This window comes from Scyliorhinus torazame, chromosome 5 (assembly GCF_047496885.1).
Source record: "Scyliorhinus torazame isolate Kashiwa2021f chromosome 5, sScyTor2.1, whole genome shotgun sequence".
NCBI lineage: Eukaryota > Metazoa > Chordata > Chondrichthyes > Carcharhiniformes > Scyliorhinidae > Scyliorhinus > Scyliorhinus torazame.
The window spans coordinates 191,585,565-191,608,205 of record NC_092711.1 but is presented as its reverse complement, the minus strand read 5'-3'; the positions used below and the strand labels follow the sequence as shown (position 1 = coordinate 191,608,205).

Below are 22,641 nucleotides of genomic sequence, written 5' to 3'. Positions count from 1 at the left end.
TTAACTTTTATAATATATAATTTGGACAGAGTTATCCGTTCTCCGTAATATTCAATCTGATCAACCCGAAGTGTCGAACAAGTCTAGACACCGGTTGATATACTTATTTATCGAAAACCACCTTTTATCGCAAAGGTATTAGGCAACCCTAAGGATCATCATCACTCATTTACCCGGAGATTTAAGGAGGACTCTAACCTCCCAAGGTTTCCAACCCGGGACTTTAGGAAGGATTTTAACCTCCCAGGGACTCCAACCTGGACTGTTTAGGGAGGACTCTAACCTCCCAAGGTTTCCAACCCGGGACTTTAGGGAGACTCTCACCTCCCAGGGACTCCAACCCGGGACTTTAGGGAGGACTTTAACTTCCCAGGGACTCCAACCCTGGACCTTTCAGGGAGGACTCTAACCTCCCAGGGTTTCCAACCTGCGACTTTAGGAAGGATTTTAACCTCCCAGGGACTCCAACCCGGACTGTTTAGGGAGGACTCTAACCTCCCTAGGTTTCCAACCCGGGACTTTAGGAAGGTCCAACCTTCCTGGGACTCCAACCCTTTCAACCCTTCGTAACGGGTTCGCCGGACTGCTTTGATTTCGTCAGAGTCTCCACTGAAACCGAACAGCAGGGCATGGCCACACTCGGGACAGCAGAGGGGGAAACCAAAGTTGTAACAAGGGTACTCACGTTTGGTGGCCAATTCCCTCCTCAGGGTCCGAATGCGATCAATCTGTTACGCCGTCAGGTTCCAGGGAGTCTCCTTGAATGCCCGCATTCTCCACCAAATGAGGATTCTTTTGCAGTCGGTCCGGATGAAATGATCAGTCGAACACCTCGTTACTTTAACATGTTTATTTCTCGGCCGGGGCTAAAACCACTGTATCTCTTGAGAGTTACACCAACAAGCCAAAGTCAATACATCTAACAGCAGTTCTTATACAGTTTTTGGCTCATTTCTGAGGGCAGCTCCCTCGCATTCCTATCTGTGCTCTCAGCTCAATTATAATTCAGCCCCCCTCAATTATAATTATCTTTAAGCCTAGTGCACCCATTCCCAAGGCCGTTACTGCAATTTGTCTGGTTCAAAAACAGGTGATACATTTTGCTACCAGAAGCCTGTCTTGACATTTCTTCACACAAAGCTTTGTCTAACATTTTGTTTTTCCCATAAAGTTCCAATCCATCTTGAGCCAAACTCTCATTTATCGATCATCAGCCAAACTCTCAGCCCCAGCACTGATCCCTGCGGAACACCACTTGCTACAGATCTCCATTCTGAACAACATCTTTCCACTGTTACTCTCTGACTTCTATAACCATAAGACATAGGAGCGGAAGTAAGGCCATTCGGCCCATCGAGTCCACTCCGCCATTCAATCATGGCTGATTTCAACTCCATTTACCCACTCTCTCTCCATAGCCCTTAATTCCTCGAGAAATCAAGAATTTATCAACTTCTGTCTTAAAGACACTCCACCGCCCTCTGTGGCAATGAATTCCACAGACCCACCACTCTCTGGCTGAAGAAATTTCTCCTCATCTCTGTTCTAAAGTGACTCTCTTTTATTCTAAGGCTGTGCCCCCGGGTCCTAATCTCCCCTGCTAATGGAAACAACTTCCCTACATCCACCCTATCTAAGCCATTCATTATCTTGTAAGTTTCTATTAGATCTCCGCTCAACCTCCTAAACTCCAATGAATATAATCCCAGGATCCTCAGACGTTCATCGTATGTTAGGCCTACCATTCCTGGGATCATCCGTGTGAATCTCCGCTGGACCCGCTCCAGTGCCAGTATGTCCTTCCTGAGGTGTGTGGCCCAAAATTGCTCACAGTATTCTAAATGGGGCCTAACTAAAGCTTCAGAAGTACATCCCTGCTTTTATATTCCAAGCCTCTTGAGATGAATGACAACATTGCATTTGCTTTCTTAATTACGGACTCAACCTGCAAGTTTACCTTTCGAGAATCCTGGACTAGGACTCCCAAGTCCCTTTGCACTTCAGCATTATGAATTTTGTCACCGTTTAGAAAATAGTCCATGCCTCTATTCTTTTTTCCAAAGTGCAAGACCTCGCACTTGCCCACGTTGAATTTCATCAGCCATTTCTTGGACCACTCTCCTAAACTGTCTAAATCTTTCTGCAGCCTCCCCACTTCCTCCATACTACCTGCCCCTCCACCTATCTTTGTATCATCGGCAAACTTAGCCAGAATGCCCCCAGTCCTGTCATCTAGATCGTTAATATATAAAGAGAACAGCTGTGGCCCCAACACTGAACCCTGCGGGACACCACTCGTCACCGGTTGCCATTCCGAAAAAGAACCTTTTATCCCAACTCTCTGCCTTCTGCCTGACAGCCAATCGTCAATCCATGTTAGGCCTTGCGTCGAATACCATGGGCCCTTATTTTACTCAGCAGTCTCCCGTGAGGCACCTTATCAAAGGCCTTTTGGAAGTCAAGATAGATAACATCCATTGGCTCTCCTTGGTCTAACCTATTTGTTATCTCTTCAAAGAACTCTAACAGGTTTGTCAGGCACGATCTCCCCTTACTAAATCCATGCTGACTTGTCCTAATCCGACCCTGCACTTCCAAGAATTTAGAAATCTCATCCTTAACAATGGATTCTAGAATCTTGCCAACAACCGAGGTTAGGCTAATTGGCCTATAATTTTCCATCTTTTTCCTTGTTCCCTTCTTGAACAGGGGGGGTTACAACAGCGATTTTCCAATCCTCTGGGACTTTCCCGGACTCCAGTGACTTTTGAAAGATCATAACTAACGCCTCCACTATTTCTTCAGCTATCTCCTTTAGAACTCTAGGATGTAGTCCATCTGGGCCCGGAAATTTATCAATTTTTAGACCTCCTAGTTTCTCTAGCACTTTCTCCTTTGTGATGGCTACCATATTCAACTCTGCCCCCTGACTCTCCGGAATTGGTGGGATATTACTCATGTCTTCTACTGTGAAGACTGACGCAAAGTACTTATTTAGTTCCTCAGCTATTTCCTTGTCTCCCATCACAAAATTACCAGCGTCATTTTGGAGCGGCCCAATGTCAACTTTTGCCTCCCGTTTGTTTTTAATGTATTTAAAGAAACTTTTACAATCATTCCTAATGTTGCTGGCTAGCCTACCTTCATATTTGATCCTCTCTTTCCTTATTTCTCTCTTTGTTATCCTCTGTTTGTTTTTGTAGCCTTCCCAATCTTCTGACTTCCCACTACTCTTTGCACATTATAGGCTCTCTCTTTTACATAGAACATAGAACAATACAGCGCAGTACAGGCCCTTCGGCCCACGATGTTGCACCGAAACAAAAGCCATCTAACCTACACTATACTATTATCATCCATATGTTTATCCAATAAACTTTTAAATGCCCTCAATGTTGGCGAGTTCACTACTGTAGCAGGTAGGGCATTCCACGGCCTCACTACTCTTTGCGTAAAGAACCTACCTCTGACCTCTGTCCTATATCTATTCCCCCTCAGTTTAAAGTTATGTCCCCTCATGCCAGCCATTTCCAACCGCGGGAGAAGGCTCTCACTGTCCACCCTATCCAACCCCCTAATCATTTTGTATGCCTCTATTAAGTCTCCTCTTAACCTTCTTCTCTCCAACGAAAACAACCTCAAGTCCATCAGCCTTTCCTCATAAGATTTTCCCTCCATACCAGGCAACATCCTGGTAAATCTCCTCTGCACCCGCTCCAAAGCCTCCACGTCCTTCCTATAATGCGGTGACCAGAACTGTACGCAATACTCCAAATGCGGCCGTACCAGAGTTCTGTACAGCTGCAACATGACCCCCTGACTCCGGAACTCAATCCCTCTACCAATAAAGGCCAACACTCCATAGGCCTTCTTACATAGAACATAGAACAATACAGCGCAGTACAGGCCCTTCGGCCCACGATGTTGCACCGAAACAAAAGCCATCTAACCTACACTATGCCATTATCATCCATATGTTTATCCAATAAACTTTTAAATGCCCTCAATGTTGGCGAGTTCACTACTGTAGCAGGTAGGGCATTCCACGGCCTCACTACTCTTTGCGTAAAGAACCTACCTCTGACCTCTGTCCTATATCTATTACCCCTCAGTTTAAAGTTATGTCCCCTCGTGCCAGCCATATCCATCCGCGGGAGAAGGCTCTCACTGTCCACCCTATCCAACCCCCTGATCATTTTGTATTCATTTTCTTCACCACCCTATCAACCTGGGTGGCAACTTTCAGGGATCTATGTACATGGACACCTAGATCCCTCTGCTCATCCACACTTTCAAGAACTTTTCCATTAGCCAAATATTCCACATTCCTGTTATTCCTTCCAAAGTGAATCACCTCACACTTCTCTACATTAAACTCCATTTGCCACCTCTCAGCCCAGCTCTGCAGCTTATCTGTATCCCTCTGTAACCTGCTACTTCCTTCCACACTATCGACAACACCACCGACTTTAGTATCGTCTGCAAATTTACTCACCCACCCTTCTGCGCCTTCCTCTAGGTCATTGATAAAAATGACAAACAGCAACGGCCCCAGAACAGATCCTTGTGGTACTCCACTTGTGACTGAACTCCATTCTGAACATTTCCCATCAACCACCACCCTCTGTCTTCTTTCAGCTAGCCAATTTCTGATCCACATCTCTAAATCACCCTCAATCCCCAGCCTCCGTATTTTCTGCAATAGCCTACCGTGGGGAACCTTATCAAACGCTTTGCTGAAATCCATATACACCACATCAACTGCTCTACCCTCGTCTACCTGTTCAGTCACCTTCTCAAAGAACTCAATAAGGTTTGTGAGGCATGACCTACCCTTCACAAAGCCATGCTGAATATCCCTGATCATATTATTCCTATCTAGATGATTATAAATCTTGTCTCTTATAATCCCCTCCAAGACTTTACCCACTACAGACGTGAGGCTCACCGGTCTATAGTTGCCGGGGTTGTCTCTGCTAGCTGTTTAAACTAGTATGGCAGGGGGGTGGGCACGGGAGCAATAGGTCAGAAGGTGAGAGCATTGAGGGAGAACTAGGGAATAGGGACAGAGTGGCTCTGAGGCAGAGCAGACGGGGAGAAGTTGCTGAACACAGCGGGTCTGGTGGCCTGAAGTGCATATGTTTTAATGCAAGGAGCATTACGGGTAAGGCAGATGAACTTAGAGCTTGGATTACTACTTGGAACTATGATGTTGCCATTACAGAGACCTGGTTGAGGGAAGGGCAGGATTGGCAGCTAAACGTTCCAGGATTTAGATGATTCAGGCGGGATAAAGGGGGATGTAAAAGGGGAGGCGGAGTTGCGCTACTTGTTCGGGAGAATATCACAGCTATACTGCGAGAGGACACCTCAGAGGGCAGTGAGGCTATATGGGTAGAGATCAGGAATAAGAAGGGTGCAGTCACAATGTTGGGGGTATACTACAGGCCTCCCAACAGCCAGCGGGAGATAGAGGAGCAGATAGGTAGACAGATTTTGGAAAAGAGTAAAAACAACAGGGTTGTGGTGATGGGAGACTTCAACTTCCCCAATATTGACTGGGACTCACTTAGTGCCAGGGGCTTAGACGGGGCGGAGTTTGTAAGGAGCATCCAGGAGGGCTTCTTAAAACAATATGTAAACAGTCCAACTAGGGAAGGGGCGGTACTGGACCTGGTATTGGGGAATGAGCCCGGCCAGGTGGTAGATGTTTCAGTAGGGGAGCATTTCGGTAACAGTGACCACAATTCAGTAAGTTTTAAAGTACTGGTGGACAAGGATAAGAGTGGTCCGAGGATGAATGTGCTAAATTGGGGGAAGGCTAATTATAACAATATTAGGCGGGAACTGAAGAACATAGATTGGGGGCGGATGTTTGAGGGCAAATCAACATCTGACATGTGGGAGGCTTTCAAGTGTCAGTTGAAAGGAATACAGGACAGGCATGTTCCTGTGAGGAAGAAAGATAAATACGGCAATTTGCGGGAACCTTGGATGACGAGTGATATTGTAGGCCTCGTCAAAAAGAAAAAGGAGGCATTTGTCAGGGCTAAAAGGCTGGGAACAGACGAAGCCTGTGTGGCATATAAGGAAAGTAGGAAGGAACTTAAGCAAGGAGTCAGGAGGGCTAGAAGGGGTCATGAAAAGTCATTGGCAAATAGGGTTAAGGAAAATCCCAAGGCTTTTTACACGTACATAAAAAGCAAGAGGGTAGCCAGGGAAAGGGTTGGCCCACTGAAGGATAGGCAAGGGAATCTATGTGTGGAGCCAGAGGAAATGGGCGAGGTACTAAATGAATACTTTGCATCAGTATTCACCAAAGAGAAGGAATTGGTAGATGTTGAGTCTGGAGAAGGGGGTGTAGATAGCCTGGGTCACATTGTGATCCAAAAAGACGAGGTGTTGGGCGTCTTAAAAAATATTAAGGTAGATAAGTCCCCAGGGCCGGATGGGATCTACCCCAGAATACTGAAGGAGGCTGGAGAGGAAATTGCTGAGGCCTTGACAGAAATCTTTGGATCCTCGCTGTCTTCAGGGGATGTCCCGGAGGACTGGAGAATAGCCAATGTTGTTCCTCTGTTTAAGAAGGGTAGCAAGGATAATCCCGGGAACTACAGGCCGGTGAGCCTTACTTCAGTGGTAGGGAAATTACTGGAGAGAATTCTTCGAGACAGGATCTACTCCCATTTGGAAGCAAATGGACGTATTAGTGAGAGGCAGCACGGTTTTGTGAAGGGGAGGTCGTGTCTCACTAACTTGATAGAGTTTTTCGAGGAGGTCACTAAGATGATTGATGCAGGTAGGGCAGTAGATGTTGTCTATATGGACTTCAGTAAGGCCTTTGACAAGGTCCCTCATGGTAGACTAGTACAAAAGGTGAAGTCACACGGGATCAGGGGTGAACTGGCAAGGTGGATACAGAACTGGCTAGGCCAAAGAAGGCAGAGGGTAGCAATGGAGGGATGCTTTTCTAATTGGAGGGCTGTGACCAGTGGTGTTCCACAGGGATCAGTGCTGGGACCTTTGCTCTTTGTAGTATATATAAATGATTTGGAGGAAAATGTAACTGGTCTGATTAGTAAGTTTGCAGACGACACAAAGGTTGGTGGAATTGCGGATAGCGATGAGGACTGTCTGAGGATACAGCAGGATTTAGATTGTCTGGAGACTTGGGCGGAGAGATGGCAGATGGAGTTTAATCCGGACAAATGTGAGGTAATGCATTTTGGAAGGGCTAATGCAGGTAGGGAATATACAGTGAATGGTAGAACCCTCAAGAGTATTGAAAGTCAAAGAGATCTAGGAGTACAGGTCCACAGGTCATTGAAAGGGGCAACACAGGTGGAGAAGGTAGTCAAGAAGGCAAACGGCATGCTTGCCTTCATTTGCCGGGGCATTGAGTATAAGAATTGGCAAGTCATGTTGCAGCTGTATAGAACCTTAGTTAGGCCACACTTGGAGTATAGTGTTCAATTCTGGTCGCCACACTACCAGAAGGATGTGGAGGCTTTAGAGAGGGTGCAGAAGAGATTTACCAGAATGTTGCCTGGTATGGAGGGCATAAGCTATGAGGAGCGATTGAATAAACTCGGTTTGTTCTCACTGGAACGAAGGAGGTTGAGGGGCGACCTGATAGAGGTATACAAAATTATGAGGGGCATAGACAGAGTGGATAGTCAGAGGCTTTTCCCCAGGGTAGAGGGGTCAATTACTAGGGGGCATAGGTTTAAGGTGAGAGGGGCAAAGTTTAGAGTAGATGTACGAGGCAAGTTTTTTACGCAGAGGGTAGTGGGTGCCTGGAACTCACTACCGGAGGAGGTAGTGGAAGCAGGGACGATAGGGACATTTAAGGGGCATCTTGACAAATATATGAATAGGATGGGAATAGAAGGATACGGACCCAGGAAGTGTAGAAGATTGTAGTTTAGTCGGGCAGTATGGTCGGCACGGGCTTGGAGGGCCGAAGGGCCTGTTCCTGTGCTGTACATTTCTTTGTTCTTTGTTGTTCTTTGCTCCCCTTTTTGAACAAAGGGACCACATTTGCTGACCTCCAGTCCTCTGGCACTATTCCTGTAGCCAATGATGACATAAAAATCAAAGCCAATGGTCCAGCAATCTCTTCCCTGGCCTCCCAGAGAATCCTAGGATAAATCCCATCAGGTCCCGGGGACTTATCTATTTTCAGCCTGTCCAGAATTGCCAACACCTCTTCCCTCCGTACCTCAATGCCATCTAATCTATTTACCTGGAGCTCAGCATTCTCCTCCATAACATTATCTTTTTCCTGAGTGAATACTGACGAAAAATATTCATTTAGTATCTCGCCTATCTCTTCAGACTCTACACACAACTTCCCATCCCTGTCCTTGACTGGTCCTACTCTTTCCCTAGTCATTCGCTTATTCCTGACATACCTATAGAAAGCTTTTGGGTTTTCCTTGATCCTTCCTGCCAAATACTTCTCATATCCCCTCCTTGCTCGTCTTAGCTCTCTCTTTAGATCCTTCCTCGCTACCTTGTAACTATCCATCGCCCCAACTGAAACTTCACACCTCATCTTCACATAGGCTTCCTTCTTCCTTTTGCTTTGATGCATTCCCTAACTTCCTTTGTCAGCCATGGCTGCCTAATCTCCCCTCTGATAACCTTTCTTTTCTTTGGGATGAACCTCTGCACTGTGTCCTCAATTACTCCCAGAAACTCCTGCCATTGCTGTTCTACTGTCTTTCCCACTAGGCTCTGCTCCCAGTCGATTTTCGTCAGTTCCTCCCTCATGCCCCTGTAGGTACCTTTATTTAACTGTAACACCTTTACGTCTGATTCTACCTTCTTTCTTTCAAATTGGAGATTGAATTCTACCATATTATGATCACTGCCTCCTAAGTGCTCCCTTACTTTAAGATCTTTAATCAAGTCTGGCTCATTACATAACACTAAGTCCAGAATGGCCTGTTCCCTCGTGGGCTCCATCACAAGCTTTTCCAAAAAGCCCTCCTGTAAACATTCAATGAATTCCCTTTCCTTGGGTCCACTGGCAGCATTATTTACCCAGTCCACCTGCATATTGAAGTCCCCCATGATCACTGTGACCTTGCCTTTCTGACATGCACTTTCTATTTCGTGGTGCATTTTGTGCCCCCGGTCCTGACCACTGTTAGGAGGCCTGTACATAACTCCCATTATGGTTTTTTTGCCTTTGTGGTTCCTCAACTCTACCCACACAGACTCCACATCATCTGACCCTATGTCATTTAGTGCTATTGATTTAATTTCATTCCTAATTAACAAGGCAACCCCGCCCCCTCTGCTCACCTCCCTGTCTTTTCGATAGGTTGTGAATCCCTGGATGTTTAAATGCCAGTCCTGAACCCCCTGCAACCATGTCTCTGTGATGCCTACCACATCATACCTGCCAGTCACAATCTGGGCCACAAGCTCATCTATCTTGTTCCGTACACTGCGCGCATTTAAATATAGCACCTTTAATTGTCTATTGACCGTCCCTTTTTGTTTTCTTAGTGTGGTGAACCTTGGTTTACTGAGCCTTTCCATACACTGTGTCATATTTTGTGGGATGGGGACTATCGTAACCTCTCCTGAATTTTGTCTTTTCGTGCTTTTTTGTATTCCTAAGCAGCTACGCTTCCCACTGATTACTTCACCTCTTGGTTCCCTGACTTTCCCTTCCCCCCCCCATCTTTAGTTTAAAGTCCTATTGACCACCCTATTTATTCTTTTCGCCAGAACACTGGTCCCAGCTCGGTTCAGGTGGAGACCATCCCAACGGTATAGGTCCCCCATGTCCCAAAACTGATGCCAGTGTCCCATGAAAAGGAACCCCTCTTTCCCACACCACTCTTTCAGCCACGTGTTAACTTCCCTGATTCTTGCCTCCCTATGCCAATTTTCACGTGGCTCGGGCAGTAATCCGGAGATTATGACCCTTGAGGACCTGTTTTTTAATTTGAATCCTAGCTCTTTATAATCTCTAAACAGGTCCTCTTTCCTAGACTTGCCTATATTGTTGGTACCGACATGGACCACAACAACTGGATCCTCCCCCTCCCTCTCCAGTATCCTTTCAAGCCGGTCAGAGATGTCCCGCACCCTAGCACCGGGCAGGCAACATACCATGCGGGACTCTTTACCTGCTCACAAAGGATACTATCTATCCCCCTGATAATAGAATCCCCTACAACTACAACTTGCCTATTTACTCCCTCCCCTTGAATGGCCTGCTGAACCATGGTGCCTTGGTCAGCTGACTCATCCTTCCTACAGCCCTGTTCGCCATCCACACAGGGAGTAAGTGCCTCATACCTGTTGGACAGAGTCAAGGGTGAGGCTCGTGAGTTCCTGACTGCTGGTTCCCTTTACCTGCCTGACTTGCAGTCACACCCTGCTGTCCCTGGCCACTGGCAGGATTTAACCAAGCCAGTTCTCCTTCCCCGAACAAAACCATGCTGCCTGTCAGTAATTCATCCATTTCCTCCAAATGTGCATATATCCAGTCCCTCAGTATCTTTTCCAAAAGCTTCCGCACCGCTGATGTCAGGCTCACCGGCCTATAATTTGCCGGATTATCCCTACTTCCTTTCTTAAACAAGGAAATAACATTGGCTATTCTCCAATCCTCTGAAACCTCGCCTGTGGTCAAAGAAGATGTGAAGATATCTGTTAAGGCCCCAGCGATTTCTCCCTTGGCTGCCGCAGTAACCTGGGAAAGATCCTATCCAGCCCGGAAATTTGTGAACCTTAATGCAATTTAGGATACTCAACACTTCCTCCTTTGATATATTGACGTTCTCAAGACCGTTCACACATCTATCCCTGACCTCAACATCCGTCTTATCCTTTTCCCTGGTGGATACCGATACAAAGTATTCATTAAGGATTGCAAGCATATCCTAAATAGGATTTCTAAAGAGGTTCAGAAAGGGAAAACTAAGTTGAAGAGGGTCCAGAATCAGTTATATCCACAAGGTCAATGCAGGCGAACAGAGCTGGAGAATAAAGTTTGTGCATGGACTTTTGTTTGAACCAGGTGCATTAATTTATTTTATCGTGGCCAATCCACCTAACCTGCACATCTTTTGGGTTGTGGGGTGAAACCCATGCAGACACAGGGAGAATGTACAAACTCCACACGGACAGTGACCCAGGGCCGGGATTCGAACCCGGGTCCTCAGCACAGCAGTCCCAGTGCTAAGCACTGCACCACCGTGTTACCTTGCCAGGTGCATTTATGATGTGAAGATGCTGGCGTTGGACTGGGGTGAACACAGTAAGAAGTCTTACAACACCAGGTTAAAGTCCATCAGGTTTGTTTCAAACACTAACTTTCAGAGCACTGCTCCTTCCTTAGGTGAATGCAGAGGTATGTTCCAGAAATATACATTAATGATCTGGAAGAAGGAACTGAAGGCACTGTTGTTAAGTTTGCAGATGATACAAAGATATGTCGAGGGACGGGTAGTATTGAGGAAGCAGGGAGACTACAGAAGGACTTGGACAGGCTAGGAGAGTGGGCAAAGAAGTGGCAGATGGGATACATTGTGGAAAAATGTGAGGTTATGCACTTTGGTAGGAAGAATGGAGGCACAGACTATTTTCTAAATGGGAAAAGGCTGAGGAAATGAGAAGAACAACGGACTTAGGAGTCCTAATTCAAGATTCTCTGAAGATTAATGCGCTGGTTCAGTCAGAAGTTCGGAAGCCATGTTCTGGCCTTGGAAAGGTCCAGAGGATGTTCGCAAGAATGATCCCTGGAATGAAGAGCTTACCATATGAGGAAGCCATGATGTCGAGATGCCGGCGTTGGACTGGAGTGAGCACAATAAGAATACCAGGTTAAAGTCCAACAGGTTTGTTTCGAATCACGAGCTTTCGGAGCACAGCTCCTTCCTCAGGTGAATGAGGAGGTGGGTTCCAGAAACATATATACAGACACAGTCAAAGATGCAAGATGATACTTTGAATGCAAGTCGTTGTAGGAATTAAGTCTTTACAGATCCAGACGGAGCAACTGGAGAGAGGGACAATCACAGGTTAAAGAGGTGTGAATTGTCTCAAGCCAGGACAGTTGGTAGGATTTTGCAAGCCCAGGCCAGATGATGGGGGGTAAATGCGATGCAATATGAATCCAAGGTCTCGGTTGAGGCCGTACTCGTGTGCGTGGAACTTGAGTTCCACACACATGAGTACTGCCTCAATCGGGCCAATCCCACGTATTCCCCGCATTGGAGATCTCTACTGCCTCCCAAAAATGTACAAGGAATGCCCAGCTTCTGTCGCGAAAAGACGGACTTCTTACAGAACATAGAACATTACAGCGCAGTACAGGCCCTCGATGTTGCGCCGACCTGTGAAACCAATCTAAAGCCCATCTAAACTATTCCATTATCCATAATGACCATTTAAGTGCCCTTAATGTTGGAGAGCCCACTACTGTTGCAGGCAGGGCATTCCACATCCTTACTACTCTCTGAGTAAAGAACCTACCTCTGACATCTGTCCTATATCTATCTCCCCTCAATTTAACGCTATGTCCCCTCGTGCTAGCCATCACCATCCAAGGAAAAAGGCTCTCACTGTCCACCCTATCTAATCCTCTGATCATCTTGTATGCCTCTATTAAGTCACCTCTTAACCTTCTTCTCTCTAACTAAAACAGCCTCAAATCCCTCAGCCTTTCCTCATAAGATCTTCCCTCCATACCAGGCAACATCCTGGTAAATCTCTGTATCCTTTCCAATGCTTCCACATCCTTCCTATAATGCGGCGACCAGAACTGCACGCAATACTCCAAATGCAGCTGCACCAGAGTTTTGTACAGCTACAACATGACCTCATGGCTCCAAAACTCAATCCCTCTACCAATAAAAGCTAACACACCGTATGCCTTCTTAACAACCCTATCAACCTGGGTGGCAACTTTCAGGGATCTATGTACATGGACCCCGAGATCTCTCTGCTCATCCACACTACCAAGAATCTTATCATTAGCCCAGTACTCTGTATTCCTGTTACTCCTTCCAAAATGAATCACCTCACACTTTTCTGCATTAAACTCCATTTGCCACCTCTCAGCCCAGCTCTGCAGCTTATCTAAGTCCCTCTGTAACCACAACATCCTTCCGCACTGTCCACATCTCCACCGACTTTAGTGTCATCCGCAAATGTACTCACCCATCCTTCTACTTCCTCCTCCAGGTCATTTATAAAAATGACAAACAGCAGTGGCCCCAAAACAGATCCTTGAGGTACACCACTAGTAACTGAATTCCAGGCTGAACATTTCCCATCAACCACCACCCTCTGTCTTACAGTTCGCCAATTTCTGATCCAAACCGCTAAATCACCCTCAATCCCATGCCTCCGTATTTTCTGCAATAGCCTACCATGGGGAACCTTATCAAACGCTTTACTGAAATCCATATACACCACATCAACTGCTTTACCTTCGTCCACCTGTTTGGTCACCTCAAAGAACTCAATAAAGTTTGTGAGGCACGGCCTACACTTCACAAAACCATGTTGACTATCCCTAATCAAATTATTCATTTCTAGATGATTATAAATCCTATCTCTTATAATCCTTTCCAAGATTTTGTCCACAACAGAAGTGAGGCTTACTGGTCTATAGTTACCTGGGTTGTCTCTACTCTCCTTCTTGAACAAGTGGACAACTATCCTCTGGCACTATTCCTGTAGACAATGACAACATAAAGGTCAAAGCCAAAGGCTCTGCAATCTCCTCCCTAGCTTCCCAGAGAATCCTAGGATAAATCACATCTGGCCCAGGGGACTTATCTATTGTCACACTTTCCAGAATTGCTAACATCTCCTCCTTATGAACCTCAATCCCGTCTAGTCTAGTAGCCTGTATCTCAGTATTCTCCTCGACAACATTGTCTTTTTCCTGTGGGAATACTGACGAAAAATATTCATTGAGCGCCTCTGCTATCTCCTCGGACTCGACGCACAACCTCCCATTACTGTCCTTGACTGGCTCTACTCTTACCCTAGTCATTCTTTTATTCCTGACATACCTAGAGAAAGCTTTAGTGTTTTCCTACCTGCCAAAGACTTCTCATGCCCCCTCCTGGCTCTTCTTAGCTCTCTCTTTAGGTCCTTCCTGGCTAACTTGTAACTCTCAAGTGCCCTAACTGAACCTTCATGTCTCATCGTTACATAAGCCTCCTTCTTCCTCTTGACAAGTGACTCAACTACTTCAGTAAACCACGGTTCCCTCGCTCGACCACTTCCTCCCTGCCTGACAAGCACATACTTATCAAGGACACGCAGTAGCTATTCCTTGAACAAGCTCCACATTCAATTGTGTCCATCCCCTGCAGTTTCCTTCCCCATCCTATGCATCCTACGTCTTGCCGAATTGCATCATAATTGCCGTTCCCCCAGATATAACTCTTGCCCTGCAGTATATACCTATCCCTTCACATCGCTAAAGTAAATGTAATCGAATTATGGTCACTATCACCATCTCTGAAACTCTTCGGAGGCCTATAGAAAACTCCCAACAGGGTGACCTCTCCTTTCCTGTTTCTAACCTCAGCCCATACTACCTCAGTAGATGAGTTTAATCAAACGTCCATTCTACCACCGTAATAATGTCATTGACTAACAATGCCACACCTCCCCCTTTTACCACCTTCCCTGAGCTTACTGAAATATCTAAACCCCGGAACCTGCAACAACCATTCCTGTCCCTGCTCCATCCATGTCTCCAAAATGGCCACAACATCGAAGTCCCAGGTACCAACCCATGCTGCAAGTTCACCCACCTTATTCCGGATGCTCCTGGTGTTGAAGTTGACACGCTTCAAACCAGTTTCCTGCTTACCGATACACTCCTGCGGCCTTGAAACCTTACTCATGACCTCACTACTCTCAAACCCCTGTACCCTGGAGCTACAATTCAGGTTCCCATCCCCCTGCTGAACTAGTTTAAACCCTCCCGAAAAGAAGAAACTCAGCACCCATGGACCAGTTGAACCAGGAACATTCCTAGTCACAATGGCGTCTCGACACTCTACACCAGCATCCCCCATGACGATGGCATTGCTGCAACACCGACAACTGCCAATCTCCAGGCGCAATTCTGCAACTCATATGCTTCATTCTGGATCACAATGTCTTCACCTTCGACAACAAGTTCTTCACCCAGACACACTGAACAGCCGTGGGGACCAAATACGCACCTCAGTATGCCAACATCTTCATGCACAAGTTTGAGCAAGACCTCCTTACTGCACAGGACCTTCAACCGATGTTATACACCAGATGCATCGATGACAATTTTTTCCTTTGGACCCACGGGACGACTACATGATGACATCAATAAGTTGCATCCCACAATCGGCCCACCGTGGACTACTCTCCAGAATCGGTTACGTTCTTGGACACGCTCATCTCCATCAAGGACGGTCATCTCAGCGCTTTACCTCACGATTCTCCACTTCACCAGCTTCCACCCTAAACAAGCCAAGCCCCCCCGTAAACGCTGGATCTGCTCAGACGAGGAGGAGCATAACAGACAGCTACAGATGCTGAAAGATACCCTTGTACGAACGGGATATGGTGTTCAACTCATCGATCGACAGTTCCCACGCGCCACAGCAAAAAACCGCACCGACATCCTCAGAAGACAAACACGGGACACAACCGACAGAGAACCCTTCGTCGTACAGAACTTTCCCGGAGCGGAAAAACTACCACATCTTCTTCGCAGCCCTCAACACGTCATCGATGAAGACAAACATCTTGCCAAGGTCATCCCCACACTCCCACTACTTGCCTTGAAACAACCGCACAACCTCAAACAGACCATTGTTTGCAGCAAACTACCCAGCCTTCAGAACAGTGACCACGACAGCACACAACCCTGCCATGGCAATCTCTGCAAGACGTGCCAGATCATCGACATGGGTACCACCATTACATGTGAGAACACCACCCACCAGGTACGTGGTACATACCCGTGTGACTCGGAAAAACGTTGTCTACCTCATACGCTGCAGGAAAGGATGTCCCGAAGCGTGGTACATTGGCGAGACCATGCAGACGCTGCGACAATGGATGAACGGACATCGCGCAACTATCGCCAGATAGGAATGTTCCCTTCCAGTCGGGGAACACTTCAGCAGTCAAGGGCATTCAGCCTCTGATCTTCGGGTAAGCGTTCTCCAAGATAGCCTTCAGGACGCGCGATAATGCAGAATCGCCGAGCAGAAACTGATAGCCAAGTTCCGCACATGTGAGTACAGCCTCAACCGGGACTTTGGATTCATGTCACATTACATTCACCTCCCACTATCTGGCCTGGGCTTGCAAAATCCTACCAACTGTCCTGGCTTGAGACAATTAACACCTCTAACCTGTGATTATCCCTCTCTCCAGTTGCTCTGTCTGGACCTGTAAAGACTTAATTACCTGCAAAGACTCGCATTCAAAGTGTCATCTTGCATCTTTGACTTTGTCTCTATATATGTTTCTGGAACCTACCTCTTCATTCACCTGAGGAAGGAGCAGTGCTCCGAAAGCTAGTGATTCGAAACAAATCTGTTGGACTTTAACCTGGTGTTGTAAGACTTCTTACTGTGCTCACCCCAGTATAACGCCGGCTTCTCCACATACTGGACAGGAAGCAGTGAGCATGGATCTGTCAATCAGGCTGAATCAGCACCTTCAGGAGAATTGGGAGGGTGAATATTAGATACAGCAGAGTGAGACTGGAGGGAGAGTGTGTGGGATGGAGATTTACAGCTTTTGGGGAACGAGAGAGGAAAGAATGTTCCAGAGAAATTAAAATAATCTGTTTTGAATTTCTATCCTGTACTGACAGTGATGTCTTTTGTAAACTCCTTTCACAGGATGTTAAAAGGATAGAATTTACAGACCGAAATCTCAAATATCACGTCTAGATCTGACAGAGCCATTCGGTTTGGCGGCCATTAAATCTAGAAGAAGAAATGTTTACCCGACCTGTTGGCTTCAAAAGATTTGAAACATCAGTGTGACTGGAAAAGCACCGAGACACACACACACACACGAGTGAGAGTGTTCCATGGCACTGACTGTGGAAAGAGCTTTAACCAGTTACACAGCCTGAAATAATATTGCACCATTCACAGCGGGGAGAGACCGTACACGTGTTCAGTGAGTGGACGAGGCCTCAACTGATTGTCTGACCTGAAGAGACTCAAGGAGACCCAACACAGGAAGAAACGGTGGAAATGTGGGGACTGTGGGAAGGAATACAATGCCATCGGAGCTGGAGGTTCATCAACGCATTCACACTGGGGAGAGGTCGTTCACCTGCTCTCAGTATGGGGAGAGATTCACTCAGTTATCCATCCTGAAGATACACCAGCAAGTTCACGCTGGGGAGAGGCCATTCACCTGCTCTCAATGTGTGATGGGATTCACTGAGTCCAGCTGCCTGCAGACACACCAGCGAGTCCACACTGGGGAGAGGCCGTTCACCTGCTCTCAGTGTGGGAAGGGATTCTGTCTTTCCTCGTCCCTGCTGAGACACCAACAAGTTCACAATTGATTACAGGGGTTGGATTCTGCTGTTATTGTCTCTGCTCTCAATTACACCCAGGACTGCATTTCGCTCTCTCTTTTTCTCTGTCAGGGAATCTGAGACAGGTAAAGTGATGCAACCGTGGCTAACAAGGAAAGTTAAAGATTCCATTAGATCAAAGGAAGAGGCTCATAAAGTGGCCAAAATAGTAGTGAGCCTGAGGATTGGGAACTGGATTTAAAATTCAGCAAAGGAGGATCAAGAGACAGATGAAGAGAAAATAGAATATGAGAGCAAATTGGTGCAAACATAAAAACTGACTGGAAAAGCTCCTATAGGTATGTGAAAAGGAAAAGATTGGCAAAGACCAATGTGGGTCCATTCCAGGCAGAGATTGGAGAGTTTATAATGGGGAATAAGGAAATGGCAGAGAAACTAAACAATGTGTGTCTGTCTTCACAGAGGAAGATACTGAAATTGTCCTAAAAGACTCTAGAAAACCAAGGGACTAGTGAGCACGAGGGTGGCACGGTAGCACAGTGGTTAGTAATGTTGCTTCACAGCGCCAGGGTCCCAGGTTCGATTCCCAGTTTGGGTTGCTGTCTGTGCGGAGTCTGTGCTTTCCCCCCCTTGCCTGCGTGGGTTTCCGCCCACAGTCCAAAGATGTGCAGGTTAGGTGGATTGGCCATGATAAATTGCACTTAGTGTCCAAAAAGGGTTAGGTGGGGTTACTGGGTTATGGGGATATGGTGGAGGCGTGGGCTTAAGTGTAGAAGATTGTAGTTTAGTCGGGCAGCATGGTCGGCACGGGCTTGGAGGGCCGAAGGGCCTGTTCATGTGCTGTACATTTCTTTGTTCTTTGTTCTTTGTTAAGTAGGGTGCTCTTTCCCAGAGCCGGTGCAGACTCGATGGGCCGAATGGCCTCCTGCACTGTAAATTCTATGATTCTATGAATGAGGGTAATGCTTTTGATGTGTTGTACATGGACTTTCACAAGATATTCAATACGATGCCATGCAGTAGACTTGTGAAAAAGTTATAGCTTGTGGAATAAAATGGACAGCTGCAATGTCGACAAAAGATTGACAGAATATTAGGAAGTAGAAATATTTTTCATGCTGGAGAAAGGTTTGTAGTGGTGTTCCCCAGCAGTTGGTATTGAGCCCCATGCTTCTCCGGATATATATTAATGCTCTAGATCTTGGTGTGCAGGGGACAGTTTCAAAGTTTGCGGATAACATAAAACTTGGAAGTATTGTAAACTGTGAAGAGGACAGTTAGGTTGCTGGAGTGGGCAGATAGATGGCCAATGAAGTTTAATGAGGAAAAGTGTGAGGTGATGCATTTTGCTTGAAAGATCATGGAGAAACAATATAAAATAAGGAGTAAAATTCTTAAATGTGTCAAGCAGCAGAGGGACCTGAGTGCATAGATCATTGAAGGTAGCAGTTGGGACCTGCTTTACTGAAGTCGATGTGACAATGGCCAACCACACTACCCCTCATTAATCCTCCTGATTACTTCCTCAAAAATTCTATTAAGTTAGTAAGATACAATCTTTTCTGAACAAAACCATATTGACTGTAACTGATCAATCTGAATTCAACCTTTCTTTATTGGGGGGCAAGTGCAGTATAGCATATGAACGTTCGCTATGTTTATGAGGGGGAAATGTTTCTCAGTGACAGAATGGGAATGCGAGTGGCACAGTAGTTAGCACTGATGCCTAGGGCACTGAGGACCCGGGTTAAATCGCGGCTCCAGGTCACTGTCCGTGTGGAGTTTGCACATTCTCCCGTGTCTGCATAGGTTTCACCCCCACAACCCGAAGATGTGCAGGTTATGTGGATTGGCCACGCTAAATTGCCCCTTAAGTGGAAAAAAATAATTGGATACTCTAAATTTTTTTTTAAATGTGACAGAATGGGAACAACTTGTTCATCATACTGCTTCACACTTTGAGTTACAATGTCTTATTGATAAGACAAAACAATATATGTGCAAGTCGGTGACAATAATTTGTATTTATATTTCACATAATAAAAATTTCCAATTTATTTCAGAGAAGTAACATTTGACAAAGCCACAAAAGGAGATATTAGGGCAGGTGACCAAAAGCTTGGTCAAAGAAGGAGATTTTAAGGAGAATCTTAAAGGAGGATTGGATTGGATTTGTTTATTGTCATGTGTACCGAGGTACAGTGAAAAGTATTGTTCTGCATACAGTCCAGACAGATCGTTCCATACACGAAAAATAAGGTAAACATAATACACAATGTAAATACCAAGACAGGGGCATCGGGTGAAGCATACGGGAGTGTAGTACTACTCAGTAGAGAAGATATGTGAAGAGATCAGACCAGTCCATAAGAGGGTAATTTAGGAGTTTGGTATTAGCGAGGAAGAAGCTGTTTTTAAAATGAGGTGGAGAGGTTTAAGGAGGAAATTATGGAGCTTCTGGCCCAGGCAAATGAAAGAACGACCACCAATGGGCTAGCGATTAAAATCAGGCATGTTCAAGAGGCTGGAAAATAAGGATGAGAATTTTAATATTTTGATGGTTCTCCAAGGCTGTCTGTAGGTCCGTGAACACAGAGGTGATGGGTGAACAAGACTTGGTGTGAGTAAACACACAGGCAGCAGAGTTTTGGATGAGCTAAAGATTACAGGGGGGGGGGGGGCGGGTGGGAGACCAACCGAGAGTGTGTTAGGATAGTTAAGTCTAAAGGTAGTTGGTGGCTAAATGTTGGGGTCTGTAGCGGGGACTGAAGATAATGGCTTCAGTCCCACAGAGTGATTAAATGGAGGAAATTTCTGTTCATCCAGTGCTGGATGTCAGACAAGTCAGGACAGTGTGTAACTTGGAGAGGGCCATGGAGGTGATGGTGTTCACATCCACCTGCTACTTTGTTCCTTCCAGCTGTGGAGGTTCAAAATTTGGGAGAGTCTGTCAAAGTTCTGATCAAGCTGATCTTACATAAAATTCCTCTCCTTCACCTCTCTCTTTCCTGTCATAGAGGACAGAGTCTTGTGTAGGTCCAGACCGGGTGGCAGTTTCCGTTCCCTAAAGGACATTAGTGAACCAGTTGGGTTTTTACAATTCAGCAGCTTTCATGCTCACTTTTTCCTAGTGCTGGCCCCACAAATTACTAGATTCATTCACAATTCACAATTTCACAACCTGCCTTTGTGTATTTGTAGGTTCTCGCTCACTCCCTTTTTTCTGTTTCAGATCAGTTTCACAGGGCATTAGAAGGCGACGATTTGCAGTTGGGAAACTAAAAACAAATATCACATCAGGATCTGACAGAGTTTCTCAATTTCATCAGGACCTGCCTTCGAAAATGGCCAGAAAAACTCTGATGACACCGAGGTGAGACAGTGGAAATGTGGGGACTGTGCGATGGGATTCAATTACCCATCTGTGCTGGAAACCCATCGCCGCAGTCACACTGGGGAGAGACCATTCATTTGCTCCAAGTGTGGGAAGGGATTCACGCGATCATCCAACCTGCTGAGACACCAAGATGTTCACACTGACGACAGATCTTTTAAATGTCACAACTGTTGGAAGTGCTTTAAAAGTTCAGAGGAACTGATGCACCATCAACGTGTTCACACTGACGAGAGACCGTTCAGGTGCTCTCACTGTGGGACCGGGTTCAGGTGGTCATCGCAACTCACTGCTCACCAGGAAATTCACACTGGGGAGAGGCCATTCACCTGCTCTGAGTGTGGGAAGCGATTTACTCAGTCATCCAACCTGCTGAAACATCGGCTAGTTCACACTGATGAGAGACCTTTTAAATGCCCAGACTGTGGGAAGTGCTTTAAAAGTTCCAAGGAACTGATGTCCCATCAACGTGTTCACACTGATGAGAAACCGTTCAGGTGCTCTCACTGCGGGAGCGGATTCAGGTGGTCGCCTCAACTCACCGTACACCAGGAAATTCACATTGGGTAGAGACCGTTCACCTGCTCCCAGTGAGGGAAGGAATTGACTCAGTTATCACATCTTTTGTGACACCACTGAGTTCAGAGGTTCTTGGATTTTGCTGTTAATCACATCACATCTAGGACAGAACCTTGTTCACTGGGATCTATTTCTGCGGATGTTCATAATCTCCAGCCCAGTTACAGTGTTTAATGTTCTGCATAAAATTCAAATAAATCAGGTTTATATTAAATACAGAGGGTCTGACCTTTTTTAATATCTCAAACACAAGTTTGTTTTGAAGTTCTCTCCCTCTCCCCTGTCTCTTCCACCCTCACCTCCAACAAGAAGTGTGAGGAGCTTATGGAGCTTCTTTGTCACTAAGATTGAGACAATCCAACCAGCTGCTACCTTAGTTTCCACAAGCCCACCGAGTGAAACTGTCTCTAAAGTTTCCCGTTGTCTTAGCCCTGAACCCCATCTTTCTCCAGTTTGTCACAAGTAGGCTTACATTAACACTGCAATGACGTTACTGTGAAAAGCCCCTAGTTGCCACTCCGTCGCCTGTTCGGGTAAACTGAGGGAGAATTCAGAAAGTCCAATTCACCTAACAAGCACGTTTTTCGGAACTTGTGGGAGGAAACTGGAGCACCCGGCGAAACCCATGCAGTCACAGGAAGAACGTGCAAGCTCCGCACAGACAGCGACCCAAGCCGGGAATCGAACCCAGGTCCTGGCACTTTGAAGCAACAGCGCTAGCCACTGTGCTACCGTGCCGCCATGTACTGTCCTGGTACTGTCCTTTAGATCCACGAATATATCCCGCCCTAAAACTTACCACCCCATCTCCAATGCCCTTTTCCTCTCCAAAGTCATAAGAACTAGGAACAGGAGTAGGCCATCTGGCCCCTCGAGCCTGCTCCGCCATTTAATGAGATCATGGCTGATCTTTGTGGACTCAGCTCCACTCTCCGGCCCGTACACCATATCCCCGAATCCCTTTATTCTTCAGAAAGGCATCTATCTTTTTCTTAAAAACGTTTAAAGAAAGAGCCTCAACTGCTTCACTGGGCAAGGAATTCCAGAGATTCACAACCCTTTGGGTGAAGACGTTCCTCCTACACTCCGTCCTAAATCTACCTCCCCTTATTTTGAGGCT

At 46.2% G+C, this 22,641-nt stretch overlaps 1 protein-coding gene across 1 annotated transcript in view; it reads left to right on the top strand.

The window, feature by feature from the left end:
* Positions 1-21,735, top strand: part of LOC140418093 (uncharacterized) — a 143,795-nt gene extending 122,060 nt beyond the window's left edge. Inside the window, exon 5 of the mRNA XM_072501514.1 lies at positions 20,859-21,735. Within this exon, the coding sequence (XP_072357615.1) occupies positions 20,859-21,512 (654 nt within the window). The 3' untranslated portion in view covers positions 21,513-21,735. The remainder of the gene's footprint in view (positions 1-20,858) is intronic.
* The last annotated feature ends 906 nt before the right edge of the window (positions 21,736-22,641 follow it).